The sequence below is a fragment of the Glycine max genome, chromosome 13 (genome assembly GCF_000004515.6).
Source record: "Glycine max cultivar Williams 82 chromosome 13, Glycine_max_v4.0, whole genome shotgun sequence".
In the NCBI taxonomy this organism is placed as follows: domain Eukaryota; kingdom Viridiplantae; phylum Streptophyta; class Magnoliopsida; order Fabales; family Fabaceae; genus Glycine; species Glycine max.
Window position 1 is genome coordinate 28,352,187 of NC_038249.2, and position 14,571 is coordinate 28,366,757.

Genomic DNA, 14,571 nt, shown 5'->3' on the forward strand with positions numbered 1-14,571 from the left:
AATTATTTTATAAAAATAGTTCGGTTAATCGAATTGTGATTATAAAGTTTGATCTTTTTCAAATGACATGCATGTCTTTTATTTTGGCTAATTTATATACAGGTTACGCACGTGCATGTCTGTATGGAACCATTTATATTGTCAGCTCATGGGCAAATTAATAAGTGCAATGCATTCTATTTTTAAGCTTGTCAGAACTTGTTTCTCTCTTACCTAAAAAAAAAGTTTTATCTCTGTTTATGTCTCCAACTATTAGGAACTGTATTCAGTTAAGTTGCAATTATGAGCTTATATAACTCTGTTACAATAAGAAAACTGAATGTAAACTAACTATATATCTAACTAGTGTTAAAGGAACTAATTACAGGTTAAAGTTAAGCTAACCAACTAAATGGCCAACTTAACAGAATACAGTTCCTAATGCTAATACCAACAAGAAGTAAAATTAGGGAATTAAATACCTTGTCGACATAATAAAAAAAAAAAGGTTTGTTACTATGTCCCCTATTAATATAAATTAATCAAACCATTTTTATAAAATGTTTTTAATTATAAGTACTTAGTTAAAAATTTAATAAGACTATAAGGACCTAGAAATTAAGTCAACCTATATCATATGTTACCCAAATTGATTTGAATTGTGGGGGTCGAAGTCGAACTGATAACAGTTGCTAAATGCATCAGCTATAGCCTCGATGCAGGGAAATGGCCCAACTATATTATTTAAAACCATATATAGACTATATGGCCAATATGTTTCAGATTAAAAAATATTTCCTTTCTGTAAAAAAAAAAGAAAAAAAAAAAAAATATATATATATATATATATATATATATATTTCCTGGTCTTGTTACAGTCTAGTAATGAAAACTATATGGATCTAAGAGAAAATACGGTGTTGCTACGCGCATCATGTAAATTCCTGATACACCCACCCAATATAACTTGCCAATTCTTATTTTGTTCTTCGATAAAATTGATACGGATCGGGTAATTCCTAAGTCTCATACGAATTAACTAATCAGTAAATTTTGTGCGTAATCAATTAAGCTAATATGTCAATTATATTATAAAATAATTAATGTTACTATATAACACTAAAATTTGTAATATATATTTAATGTACATGTAAATTTAGATAATAAATTTTGTAATAATTAATTTTGATATAATAATTAATATATTTACATATATGAATTTTTATGAAATCTATGATTTTTATTTAAAATTTATATATGTAAAAAAAATATTATTGTCACAAAATTCATTATCTAAATTTAAATGCACACTAAATATACATTAGAAAATTTAGTGTTACATATGGAGACATTAATTATTTTATAACATAATTGATTATTAACTTAGTTGGTTAGAGTGTTGTATTAATAATGCGAAAGTCACTCGCGCTGTTGTATTGGGTGTATCAGCAATTGTGCTGGGTGCACAAAGCAGCAGCGTGTTATATATGATCAAAATTTCATGGGCCTGGTCTAGTGTTATATATGTCTTCGAAGGCGAGTAATTAATGTTGGGGTGTTGTTAGGTGCACCCAACATATTTTCTTAATGTCCAAAATTCTTAATGTCCAAAATGTCTTTAGCTTATTGTTCCTTTGTAAGTTATTTTTTATGATTGAGTGGTGATCTGCAAGCAGATTTTTCACATACAGATTAACTTTATCCGTATAATTTATACGGATAAAGTTAGTCTGTAAGTATGAAGTTGATCTGTATGGTTTATATAGTTCATCCGTATAAATCATACGAATGAATTTCATCTGTATTGGTTTTTTAGTTTTTTTTTTATTCTTTAAAGTTTTATTTTTTTTAATTATTAATATGTTAAATTATTCACTTGTGCATTAAAAATATTTTTGTAAAAAAAATTTATTAAAAATTTTTGTAATAAATATGATAAATTTTGTAATAGTAAATATTTTTTATTTATAAAAAATATACAGATTAAATAATTCGTATGAATTATATCAAAATTAATTATCATAAAATTTATTATTTAAATTTATGTACGCATTAAATATACATTATAAATTTTAATGTTATGTATAGTAACATTATTTATTTTATAATGTAATTATCTCATTAACTCAGTTGGTTAAATCATTTTCAAAAAAAATTTTAAAACAAATTAAATTGGACTTATAAGGATCATCTTGATCCATATCAGGATAAAATTGGAAAAATGTCAGTGCCCTTAATGCTGTTAAAATAAAATCTAAAAAATCTTGACTTTCTCTAGTACTGGGGGTTCAAAAATATTATCGATCACGTTTCTCTTAGTTATTTTTGTATTCAGATACGCAAGGCTCTTATAGCAGGATTTGGTGGGGGCATGTTTTTTTGTGTGATTTTAAAACAGATTTTTTAAGGATGATTTATTGCGTTGCATATTCGAGAGCTATTTCTGAATTTGTACGTTAATCTCAACGCTGAAAATGTTTGTCTAAAGTCTAAACTTCATAGTGAGCGATATTGCTCATTCAAATCAGAAACAAATATTTTTCTGCTGTTTGAATTTAATGATCTGCATAACTTGTAGCATTCGCACCAAAAAGAAGTTTGTTTATGCAACTAGTAGCATAACTTTTGAAAATAGTACTATGGTAATTCCTGTGCATTTTTTTGTTTATTTAACAAATATGTAGATTTGAGGTATTCCAACGCAGATACAATGTATGTACCTTTTTATCGTAGTTTTTCTTTTTGGGTACATATATAAAGGAAAATACTATTTGATACAATCCAAATTCGTATATGTACGAAAACTTTTGTTACCACAACCGCCCTTTATTTCCTCAAAGATTATATTTTTGAATTAACGATTTGTTAATTTTTTTTAATTTAATATTCAACCAATAATACATTGACTGATATTTTTGTATGTTTGACAACCCATTGAAAGCACGAAACGGAGGTTGTTGGCCAAAGCATCTCTGTTCTTTCTTTTGCCTTCATCCGTTAAATCTTTCTTGAAACACGGGCGGCAGGTGACAGCATGCTCACCGGCAAAACAAACATACTTAGAGTCTTTGTACTGTATAGCATTGCTGATATATAAATCAAACCTACTCACCAAATTTAATCTAGGTTATAAAATTGGAAACATTTTCCATTTAGGATAGGTAATAAATTTAATCCTATAATAAAGGATAAATAGTACTGAATAGTTAAACTTTTTCCATGACCTAAATTAAAACTATTTTCAACCAACAACTGAAAATGACACAATTCACTCAATCAAGGTAGTATTCATAATTGAAATCAAAGTAAAAAGTTAACAACTCCAAATATAAAACATATAAATTTAACCATCTTTGCTCCTAATTTTTTGAACCTGAATGGTTGTAAAATAGCGCGATCTCACAAGAACGTTCGTAACTTAAACTACCAAATCCAATTTTAAACTCCAAAAGTGTTAGCTCAACCAAGCTCGATTTTGTTTTGGTTTAAAATAGTAAGTTAGTTCGAGCTCGATTTTGTTTAGTTTATTTGATATTTTCAATTGAAGTTCCAAACCTATTATATTTGCTCTATTAGGTAAACAAAGACCAATTGTCTCATTAAAGAAAGATACAGATTCTCAAATTGTGATCCATGTTCATTTCAAATTCCTTGAGACCAAGGCTTATAGTGAATCAACCGAATTTACATGAGTTATTTCATCGTAATTTTTTGAATATTCAACTAATATAGACTGGTTCATTTTAGTAGCAAGTCAAAATTGACAATCCTACTCAACATATTATGGATGCTAGGTTGAATGGGTCTAAGAAAATCAAATAAAAAAATATATAAAAAAAAGTATAATGAAAAAGAAAAACAAAAAGGGAATGGAAGTTTCACAAATGATATGGACAGTCATTCACGGATGAGAGTGAGAGTGAGAGTGAAAGCATAACCACTTAGAGGCCCATGTGTAAAAAAAAAGGATTAGTCATTGGTTGTTGATAGCATTTTATTTGAATGACCAAACTATTGGACGGAAAATTTGAATTGCATGAATCCCTTGGGAACAAAATTGTAGTGGTACGTTTACGAATAATATGGACATATAATAGTATACGACTGAGCCACTTAGCCACGGAATGGTCCTACATCCTCAGCATTTATGACTCATGCATTGTCTTGGCATTTGGCTCACTGGTTTTCAAAACTGCATGCATGATTGGCTCTCACTGGAGTCATTCATTAAACAAGATCCATGAAAAGCTGTGTGAATTATATATGGTGCATTTGGCAGCAATTACGGAGCATTGTAGTAGCTACAAGCCATCAGACCAAAAAGCCACGTATAATATTTACAAAGCAAAACACAGCCAAAGAAACACAACAATCGCAGTGATAGCAACAGTGTCACATTTTGTTGTTGGTGAATTGGTGCTTTCCTACTCTACTGAGAACTTTAAAAAGTGGAGTGGTTAAAAGGTTCAATGTTTTGTCTATCTTACAATAACTTCGTTTACCTTTCTCCAGACAGTAAAGTTGTTTGCATATAAATAACCTCTACATAAGAACATGCACAATTCCACTGCCAGATGCAGCAAAAGTATCACTACCACATCTTATCATTCGTTTGTTTGGATTTCCATTTCAGTGTGTATTTGATTTAAGTATTTCTTGTGTTCGTGTTGAACGTAATTTTAATAAGAGGAAGCTTTGGCGTTGAATGTGGTAAACGCCAAAACAAACATAGCTTCAGGCTGTCATTAAATCATGTTCAACCCCAAAGCTCTCTCTCACAAAAATCGCTTGTTCAATGTGCTTTGGAACGCATGATTTGTGTAAAACAAACACACTCACAAGCACAAAATGTCTGTTTGCACACCTCAATGCACAAAATAGAGAAGTAATAACACTGGTAAATTTTTTTTTTTTTTAAAAAGTAGGTTATGTTCAGTTGAACTCTAACCCAAAGACTCTATTAGTCATTTTCCGAATGGATATATAAATACCCATCACCATTAATCATTAACAAATAAAGTAGAAGGGAGCCCAAATAGACCAAACAAGGAATTTAAAGAGAGGGCCCAGAGACAAGCTTGCCTAACAACCTCATTCACTCAGATCTTTATAGCTGTACCCAGCACACTTGTTTGAGCACCGTGAGAAGTAAATTCTCATGCTGAGAACAGTCAAAACATTTAAGCTGGAACATCTAGAAAATTATAAGCATTTAAGCATGGCCAGGCTATAGATTCCCAATTTAGGGATGTCACCTAACATGAGTGAACTGAAATTACAGTAGTGTGCTGCTTATAGAATTTTGAAGCTGTTAAAGGGGGAAAGCATAGCTTGGCCAGAATTTTTCCTCTACCTTAATTATAGGATTGTATTTATGTGGTTTCTCAGATCCCCATTTCAGATTCTTCTTAAGGTTCAAGGACAACTTTTATTTTAACCGGTGTTATGAATATAAAGTATCTCCTAATTTTATCAATGATTAATTTCTATCAAAGAATTGATCCATCACTTTTAATAGAATTTCAAAGACACCTTTCTAGAAACAAAAAATTAAAAAAAAATATAATACAGAATGTGGAAGTCATTGTCTCATTGATATTGCAATTTTAAAACTCCCCTGGATCATGCCATCGTCAGCTAAAAGTCTTTCTATTAAATCTACTCCAAAAAATAAACTTTTTAACGATGGAAATATCATTTCTGAATACAATTTTGTGATGCAAACATCAATTTAACGTTGGTAGGGAAGATTCTTGATATTGACATACTTTATAGGGCAAAACATCAACTCCTCAAGCCTCTATTTTCAACCCCAAAAAAAATGCTATTTTCTAATTTCTCTTTTCTTTAGTCAACTTTTGTAAAGCAAAGCATGCGCGGAAAACATGGAGGGAAGTTGGCTCTTATAGTAAAAGAAAAGCTTCGAACTCCCCCTTCCAGGATCATCAAATAGTCCAACCCTTGCAAGTCTTTCATTAAACAACACTTCCATGATCCGAGGCATCGTCATAGTAATAAGGGGATAACTTTCCATCTTTCTTTGCAGACTTGGTTTGGTTCTCTGTTCCCACCTCTTGCAACATCTTCACCACTCTTCTCATTGAAGGCCGGTGGATAGGAAGAGGACTAGTGCACATGAGTCCAATGTTGAAGACCTTGCAAATCTCTTCTTTGAAACAAGTATCAAGCCTTGGATCAATTAAATGGTCCACGCCTTTCTGGTCCAAGGTTGTGCACACCCACTTAACCAAGTCTTTCTCCCCAAATTCAGGGTCCACGGGGCGTTTTCCAGTGACCAACTCGAGTATGACAACCCCGAAACTGTATATGTCGCTCTTCTCGTTCACTCTAAGTGTATATGCATATTCTGCAGGAGAAAAGGTTCATGTTAGTTTGGCTCCAAAGAAACAGAAATGCTTTGACTGCAAAAGAAAATCAAAAGATGCTAGACAACCTGTATCAACTACCTAGAGCACGTATTATCTTACATCTATATTCTTGTTGGCATTATACTATAATACTATTACTAATACAAAGACGAGCGCTATAATGCCAACAAGAACAAACCACTTGTCACTAAGCAACAAAAACATTAAAAAGTGTTGCCCATGCAGGAAACTACCATCGTGATTTGTAGGGTCTAAGGAGGATAAGATGCAAACCCTTCTAGTTTTAGCAGTAATGGACCAACAATCAAATTACTCTAATGACCCGCCACAAAGCCATAAACGATGAGTTAAGCACAAATGCAGAAGTACTATTGCCAACTAAATGTACCTCAACCTCATCGGAACATGATGAACAGGAGAAAATTAAAAATATGAAACTTCTGTCAACTAACCTGGTGCAATATAGCCACAAGAGCCAGCAATGACGGACATGGATTTAGCTCCTTTGGGCGTGGTTTCAACCGCCTTAGCTACTCCAAAATCAGCCACCCTCGCACCAAAGTCCACGTCCAACAGAATATTGTTAGATTTCACATCTCTATGAACAATTGCGGGAACACAGTCATGGTGCAGATAAGAGAGGCCTTCTGCAGCATCCACAGCTATCTTGTACCTTGTTGGCCAATCCAACAACCCTCCCTTACTGCTATGAAGCAAATCACCAAGACTTCCATTAGGCATATATTCATAAACCAAGAGCTTGCAATCCCTAGTGGTACAGCAACACCACAGCTTAACAATGTTCTTATGCCTGATTTTACCTAAAGTTTCAACCTCAGCATCAAAAGCATTGTCCTGAACCCTACCACCCTTCTCAACATCCCCACTCTCCACCTCCTTCTTAACCCCTCCCCATATCTTCTTCACAGCCACAACCTCCCCACTGCTAAGCACAACCTTGTAGACCTTCCCGGACGATCCGCTTCCAATCACATTATCCTCATCAAGACAGTTCAAAATCTCATCTTCACTAAAACCCAGCTTATGAAACGACATCAACGTCCATTTCGACTTATCGATAGCCCTCTTCGAGTCCTGGAAATTCTTGTACCTAAAGTAAAACCAAACCACACCAACAAGGAAAACCAAAGTGGCAACAACAAAAATCGTTCGAAGCAGCCAAACATAACCCACACTCTTCTCCTCACCCCTCCCATCACACAACCCCTTCAAATCCCCACACAGCCCAGGATTCCCTAGAAAACTAGACCTATACATATCCTTAGCCAACAAAGGAGGTAATTCACCGGATAATCGGTTATAAGACAAATTGAGCTGATTCAGCTTCAGATTCTGCAACCCGTGAGGGACTTTCCCCAAAAACCGGTTTCTAGAAAGGTCCAGAAAATTCAGCACGGACAAACCCCCAATCTCATCAGGAATCCTCCCACCAATCTCATTGTTCGCCAGATTCAAATCGTTGAGCTTCTTCCAAGAACGAATCCCTTTCGGAAGCTCCCCAGAGAGCTTATTTTTATGAAAATCAAGAATCCCAAGCTGCCCAAGATTCACAATACTATCAGGAAGCGAACCAGTGAATTTATTATCACTAGCTGAAAACTCGACGAGATTCTCCAACCACCCAACCTCATCGGGAATCGTTCCCGTGAAGTTGTTCTTGGACAAAATCAACAGCGACAAGTTCGCAGCACCAGCAATGGTCCTCGCAATGGAACCGGAAAACGAGTTATCAACAAGCTCGAGCAGGTACACGTGCGGCAGCCCCCAGATCCCCGCGGGAACCTCGCCGGAGAGTCTGTTAAAACCGAGCCTCACACGTGTCAAGCTCTGGCACGTGCCGAGGCTCGCCGGAATCTCCCCGGAGAAAAGATTGTAAATCACCAGAAGCTCCTCTAGCGCCCCCTTGTCACACAGCGTCGCCGGAATTGGCCCCCAGAACTGGTTGCTCGAAACATCAAGCCACCGGAGCGGCGAGTTTCTCCCGAGATTCTCCGGTAACTTTCCGGTAAGCCGGTTACCGAAGAGCCTCAATTCATACAAATTCGGCGAATCAGCAATGCTCGCCGGCAACTCGCCCTCGAAGCGATTCTCGTAAAGGTTAAGACTCTCCAGCGGCAGAGAACAGAGCTCCTCCGGAATCCTTCCGGTCAAGTGATTCATGGAAGCATCGATGAGCCTCAAGTTAGTGAGGTTCCCCATTCCCTTCGGAAGCTCCCCGGAGAGCGAGTTGTTATACAACTCGATCTGTCTCAGGCTGGTTAACTCGGTGAGCGAACTCGGAATGGAACCGTAGAGGTCGTTGAGCGCGAGGTCCAAATCCTGTAGCTTTCCCAACCTCCCGAGGGAGGTTGGAATGACGCCGACGAGGTTGCATTGCGTTAGCCAGAGAACTTGGAGGTTCGTTAGGTTTCCGATCTCCGGCGGGATCCGACCGGGGAAAAAAGGGTTGTAGCTTAAGTTCAGCATCTTCAGAGTACTCACATTACCTAAGGAGGAAGGGATTGTGCCTTCTAGAAGATTCGAAACGAGGGAGAGAACTTCCAGGTTCTGGAATGTTCCGAATGAGTCAGGGATGGGGCCGGAGAAGTTGTTGCCGGTGAGGTCGAGGTAGCGGAGATTAAGAAGTTGCGGGAGCGTGTTTGGGAGTGGGCCCGTGAGAAGATTCTGGGAGAGGTCGAGGTGGATGAGGTTTTTACAGAGGGAGATTTCTGAAGGTAGGGTTTCGTTGATGGAGTTGTTGAACAGGTTCACAGAAACGAGGTTTGGGAGACGACACAAGATGTTAGAGAGGAATGGGCCTCCGATGTTGGTGTCGGACAAGTCCAACTCCGTTACGGTGGTGTTTGTTGCGGCGTCGCAGGTTACGCCGTACCAGTTGCAGGGAGTGGCGTCTCGTGAGTTCCATGAGGAGAGTTTCGAGTCTGGGTCGTCTAAGGAGAGTTTTAGCTGGTAGAGGTATAAGCCTTCTTGGTTCAGACACGACACCAACGTCGTTGCTAGTGAGAAGAAGAGAATGTAGACTATGATGATGATGGAGAGTGTTGTTTGGTTTTTTGGGTTTGTCATTGCAAGAGAAATTGTTGCGTTGAGTGTGGGAGTGGAGAGTGTGGGTTCAATTTATTTACTTTCCATTGGAGGCTCAGAGAGAGAGAGTGTTTGTGTTTGAGTGCACTTTGGCACGCAGAGGAGTGAGTTGGCAGCACGAGACATTTGTAATTGTAATTGCTTTTTTTGTGTGTGATTTTAATGTGGTGTTAATGGGAAAATGTGATTATTGATGATGATGATAATGTGGGGAGAGAGATACGAGGGGTTGACGACAAATGACAGTGCCTATTAGTATCTAGTTCTTTCCTTGTGGTAACAAGAGGACAGGGTCTTTATCCTCTGTAATAACCTCCAACGATAATGCTAAGCTAATGCTACATTTTAGGGTGACAATTTTTTGGGGGTCGTACTGTTTTCAAATTGTTTATTACGAAAGTGATAAATCAGGAAAAATTATGTCAAGATGTATTCATTTATTTTATTTTGTCAAGATGTATCGAAAATCGTGGTAGTCTAATAGTAGAAATACTAACAATACTTCAAAAAAACAATACTTAAAAAAATGTTTCTATTAGTAGTATAAGCCTTTAATATGGGTCATTAGTCGTTTGCAATTTTTTAAAAGAAAATGATAACATTAGTCATTTTACCAAGTATTGTTCTAGTCCCGTTAAGCCTGTTGAGGTCTATGAGAGTAAATAATTATTTGTTATCTGATCATAGTTCAATCTCTCCCACTATTCAAGAACTTTCTATATATACTATATGCACCAAAGTTCATATATATGGGTGTAAAATATTGGATCATGAATACAATTCATTAATAACAAACACTATGTAAATCCAGGATTAATAACAAAATGAGTCATATAAATAAGCTTAACATATCTTAAGTACTTCTCTAAAAAAAACATATCTTAAGTACTACACGTACAAGAGCTTGACTTGCAAGAGATTACCAAAGATTTTCCACTTCAAGTATTTCTCATCACCTTGAACTGGTGTTGTTGAACATAAAGGATGACTGTAATTGGGACAACTTATTTGTGTTTTAAAAATTCATTGGGAAAATTATGAAATATAAATAATTATTTCCTCAAAACAAAATAAAGTCCGTAAACCATGGTTTAGTCTAATAGGAACTTTTTCATTTCTAAAATCCAGTAAAATCGTGTTAAAACAACTTAATTATGGTTTTCTCGAATATCTTATTTATAAATGAAATTTAATTACATTCTTCAAATTAAGGTTTTGTGTATGCAAACTATAACCCAAATATCATATGCACAAAAGACTTTCATAGAATGGTGTGATTTGTGAAATAGTAAATGTGGTGACTTACAGAGGATAACACAAGTCTATTGGTGAAGTGTATGTAACAACTAAAAACCATTTCAAGTTAGTTTTGGACAGATAAGAAGAAGATACGTTATTGGTGTTTGATGTTAGTTACAACATACATATTGTGATGATGCTAGAAGCCAAAATTTCTTCCGCTGAGAATCATATCATTCTTTTATTAAGAGATTTAGGTATCACCTTTTCGTGTGGAGTTAATACATATGAGTTGGACGGCAAATTTATAGATTCGAGATGCCTTTCTATGAACGTTGAAATGTGTTACTTGTTGAGTTATTTGAGTGTGAAAAACTGAAAACTATATTTATGTCTTCCTGTTGAATTAATATGTTGTTTGTTAATTAATTAGTAGTTTATAGTTTTTCAACGTCCATTAATATAAGAATCACATAAAGTTTCATAAATAGCAGGAGAGCAATAAAATACTTTTATTTCTGGTAAAAAACTTGAGGTACTTACAAATATACTCCATCCAATAACTGATTATAGAGATGTTCTTTTCCACCAAAATGAAAAGCTAGCCATTAATGTCATTACGTTAAATTCGTAACTACTACTATATACGTATACACCTATTAAAAGTTGTTAGCAAGTCGTGTAATAATGCGTCAATTCTATTTGTACATTTTTTATATAATCCACATTTAATACCCTACTCCATCACCATGATATGACCATAGGTAGCCCCGGCATTTTCTTGAAGTTGTTAGATAGTAGAATATGCTTTGTAGGTTCTTCCTGCAACTTCTTATGGTATGCAATAATAATTAATGCATTCCTAAAATTATCATTCACGACATTAATTTCCTAAACGATCAATTTGTTATTTAAAAAAAAAAACTGAAAAGAAATGTAACTTTGACTTGTAGTAGTATTTTGAAACTGAATCATTAGACCACGCTACGGTGAACCACTTATTGATGTGATTTATGGTAGTCCATTGATTAATAAACACCTTTTGTTTTTGGTACAAAAACAACTAGATATAATACTCAATATTGAAGGATTTAGATTAATAGTTGGAAGTTTTGGGCAGAATTATTATTAATTAAATTTACTTTTTACAACTTAATTGGATTTGATAAAATTATTCATTTTTAGTTTTATGTAATTTTAGTTACAATAAAGATCTTTGGATACCCTTATGCTATTAGATACCTTGAGAGAGAGAGAGAAAAAGTAGAGATATAAATCATGATAGATGACATGAATTGATAGAAAGGGAAAGATAGAAAAAAATGTTAAATAAGTGGTTATGATACATGAATGTTCATATATCATTATTCTTTTGATTATCAAAAGTTTTCCAATTAGGGATTGAAGCCATTTTGCATGTTTTGATCAGAATTCAGTCCTTTGTTGAAGATTTTTGAATTGCAACGACAAAATTAATCCTTGAAGATTATGAACTCCTTGGTATGAATCCAAAATCCTCCTATTTTTTTGGATTATATAAAAATGACATGAATTCTAACCACCTTGAGCTCTGTTGTCTGGTTTAGTACTTCGACGACTCTCTCAAAAACCTCAAAATCATCCTAGCATCCCATGACTTGTTGTGCTTTGGCTCTAGTGTCGCATGCTGTATGCTCATCTAAATTGTTATTTGAAAATCTTCGCCTTCTCCTCGATCCCCCATTCCTAAGCAGATCAAAAGTTTCACTCCCAAAACATATAGAGACAAAGAAACCCTAAAATAACTATTTTAAGGGCTCTATTTCTTGATGATTGAGAATCAAAGCTTTCAAAACCAAATATTTTGCAAAATCAAACTCTAATTGGGGAGATTAGAAATTTAGAACACCAAGGAGGGACAAAAGTGGAAATGGAATTGTGAGGGTGGTTTTGGCGGGGGTGGAGCCAAGATGACAGGGTCGTGGGGTGGGTGAAAATAGTGTCATGTGATGATGAATGAGGATTAATCTTTATAAAAATAGAAGGGCTTTTTTTTATGGATTAGGAGGGTTGAGTGTGGATTTTATCAATCTGAAATAGGGAGAAAAATATTTTTTGGGGGTGTTCTAGTTGTCATAAATCACTTAATATCTTTGTCAAGCATTTGCTTACAATTCATAGCAACTAAAAAATTGAGTCTCATTAGACAAGCCAAAACATGTTTTTCAAATATTAATTTTTGTTACTTGCAACTTTTTTTTTAAGTGTTTAGTCCTTGTAAAATTAAAATATATTATTATTTAATCGGGAGCTAGGCTCGCTTAATCAAAACCTAGCTACAAGAAAAATTATAATATATTTTAATTTTAGGAGTACTAAAAACATAAAAAAAAACCATAAGAATGTTAATCAAACTTTCCCAATTTTATAAGAACAAAAAATATATTTTAGTGTATAAGTAATTTGGATTCTTTTAATCATAAAATTATGTGTTTTGTAAAAGTTTATAATATCTTGTTTTTGTAAAAATATAATATATTATTTTATTGTCTCCTTATTAATAAGTGGATCCATCTATTTTTAGTGGAACCTTTCCTCCTAATCATATTTTTTTGGCTTAAATATATTTATAGTCCTTATAATTTAATTTTTTTCTTATTTTTTTCATCCTTGTAAAATTATTTATTTATTTTAGTCCTTGCAAATTATATTTATTTTTAGTTCTTATAGTGCTTTAGACAACATTTTTCATTGTCCAAAGTGTTATCTATAGTTGTTTAAGAACGAAAAACAAAAAAATAGACTTAAATATATTTTTTATTTCTATAATTTAGTGTTTTTTTCATTTTATCCTTACATTTATTTTTCGTTTTGGTCATTACAAAATGTAATTATTTTATTTTTTGTCCTTAAAGTACTTTAGATAATATTTTTTTTTCACTTCAAAATACTTTTGTTTACTGTTCAAAGCACTATCTAGATTATTTTAAGGACTAAAAAAAATGAAACAATCATATTTTGCAAGGATTAAAATGAAAAAAATAAATTTATAAAGATAAAAATGAAAAAAATATATAAAATTACATAGACAAAAAATGTATTTAAGCAAAAACATACATAATTTATAAGAACTAAAATAAAAAATATATTTTTATAAGGATAAAAAACAAAAATAATATCAAATTATAAGAATTTTAAAAAATTAAACCTAATTTTTTATTCCCATATTGAATCTTTGATGTTTCTCAAAGGATTTGAGTCCAATTTCTTATCAGACCAACAACATGTTATATACATTTTCCATATCTATAAAACTAAATATACTTATTATCTTATTTAGATTTTTTTATCAAAATAATATATATATATATATATATATATATATATATATATAATATTACTCATAAAATATTTGGAGAGGAAACAACATTACTTTTGAGTTCAAGTGTAACGCAGAAAAGAGAGAACAGAGAGACTAGAGAGTACTGTCAAATTTGAAGCGTGAGCGAGTCACGCATGACTATAGAACTCTGACGTTTATATTTCATAGTCAGACTCGGAGACTTTCAACAAAACGGCAATTGGTCAATTTCTGAAAACGACACTGATTTGTTTCTTTTTCTTCTTTTACTTTTCAGTTTTCACAGTTTCACTTTCACAGCTCCTTCTCCCCCTTTTTGGGTAAATCAAATAGTGTTTAAACGTATTTTCTATTTTCACTTACAATTTGTAATCAAATTCCTTGTCCATAGCCTATTTTAATTATTTTAATATTTTTTTTATTTTAACTTTATTCTAATTATTTTAATTTTATACTATTTAAAATATATTTTTATCTACAAAATAAAAAAATCATATTATAAACATGTTTTTTATGCAA

The 14,571-nt window shown here is 33.5% G+C and overlaps 1 protein-coding gene across 1 annotated transcript; it reads right to left on the reverse strand.

The window, feature by feature from the left end:
* Positions 1–5,954: 5,954 nt before the first annotated feature.
* Positions 5,955–8,855, reverse strand: LOC100810256 (receptor-like protein kinase HSL1-like). Its single transcript, NM_001252781.1, has 2 exons — positions 6,821–8,855; positions 5,955–6,346 (listed from the first exon to the last, which is right to left on the reverse strand). Exons 1-2 carry the CDS (start codon positions 8,853–8,855, stop codon positions 5,955–5,957), a joined length of 2,427 nt encoding a protein of 808 aa, NP_001239710.1.
* Between the last annotated feature and the right edge of the window lie 5,716 nt (positions 8,856–14,571).

Bases quoted from the DNA above. Each gene is read 5' to 3' on its own strand.
- LOC100810256 (NM_001252781.1), bottom strand. From the start codon at position 8,855: ATGCTGAACTTAAGCTACAACCCTTTTTTCCCCGGTCGGATCCCGCCG. The intron at 6,347-6,820 runs GTTAGTTGACAG...TTTCTCCTGCAG, and splicing joins TTGTGGCTATATTGCACCAG to AATATGCATATACACTTAGA.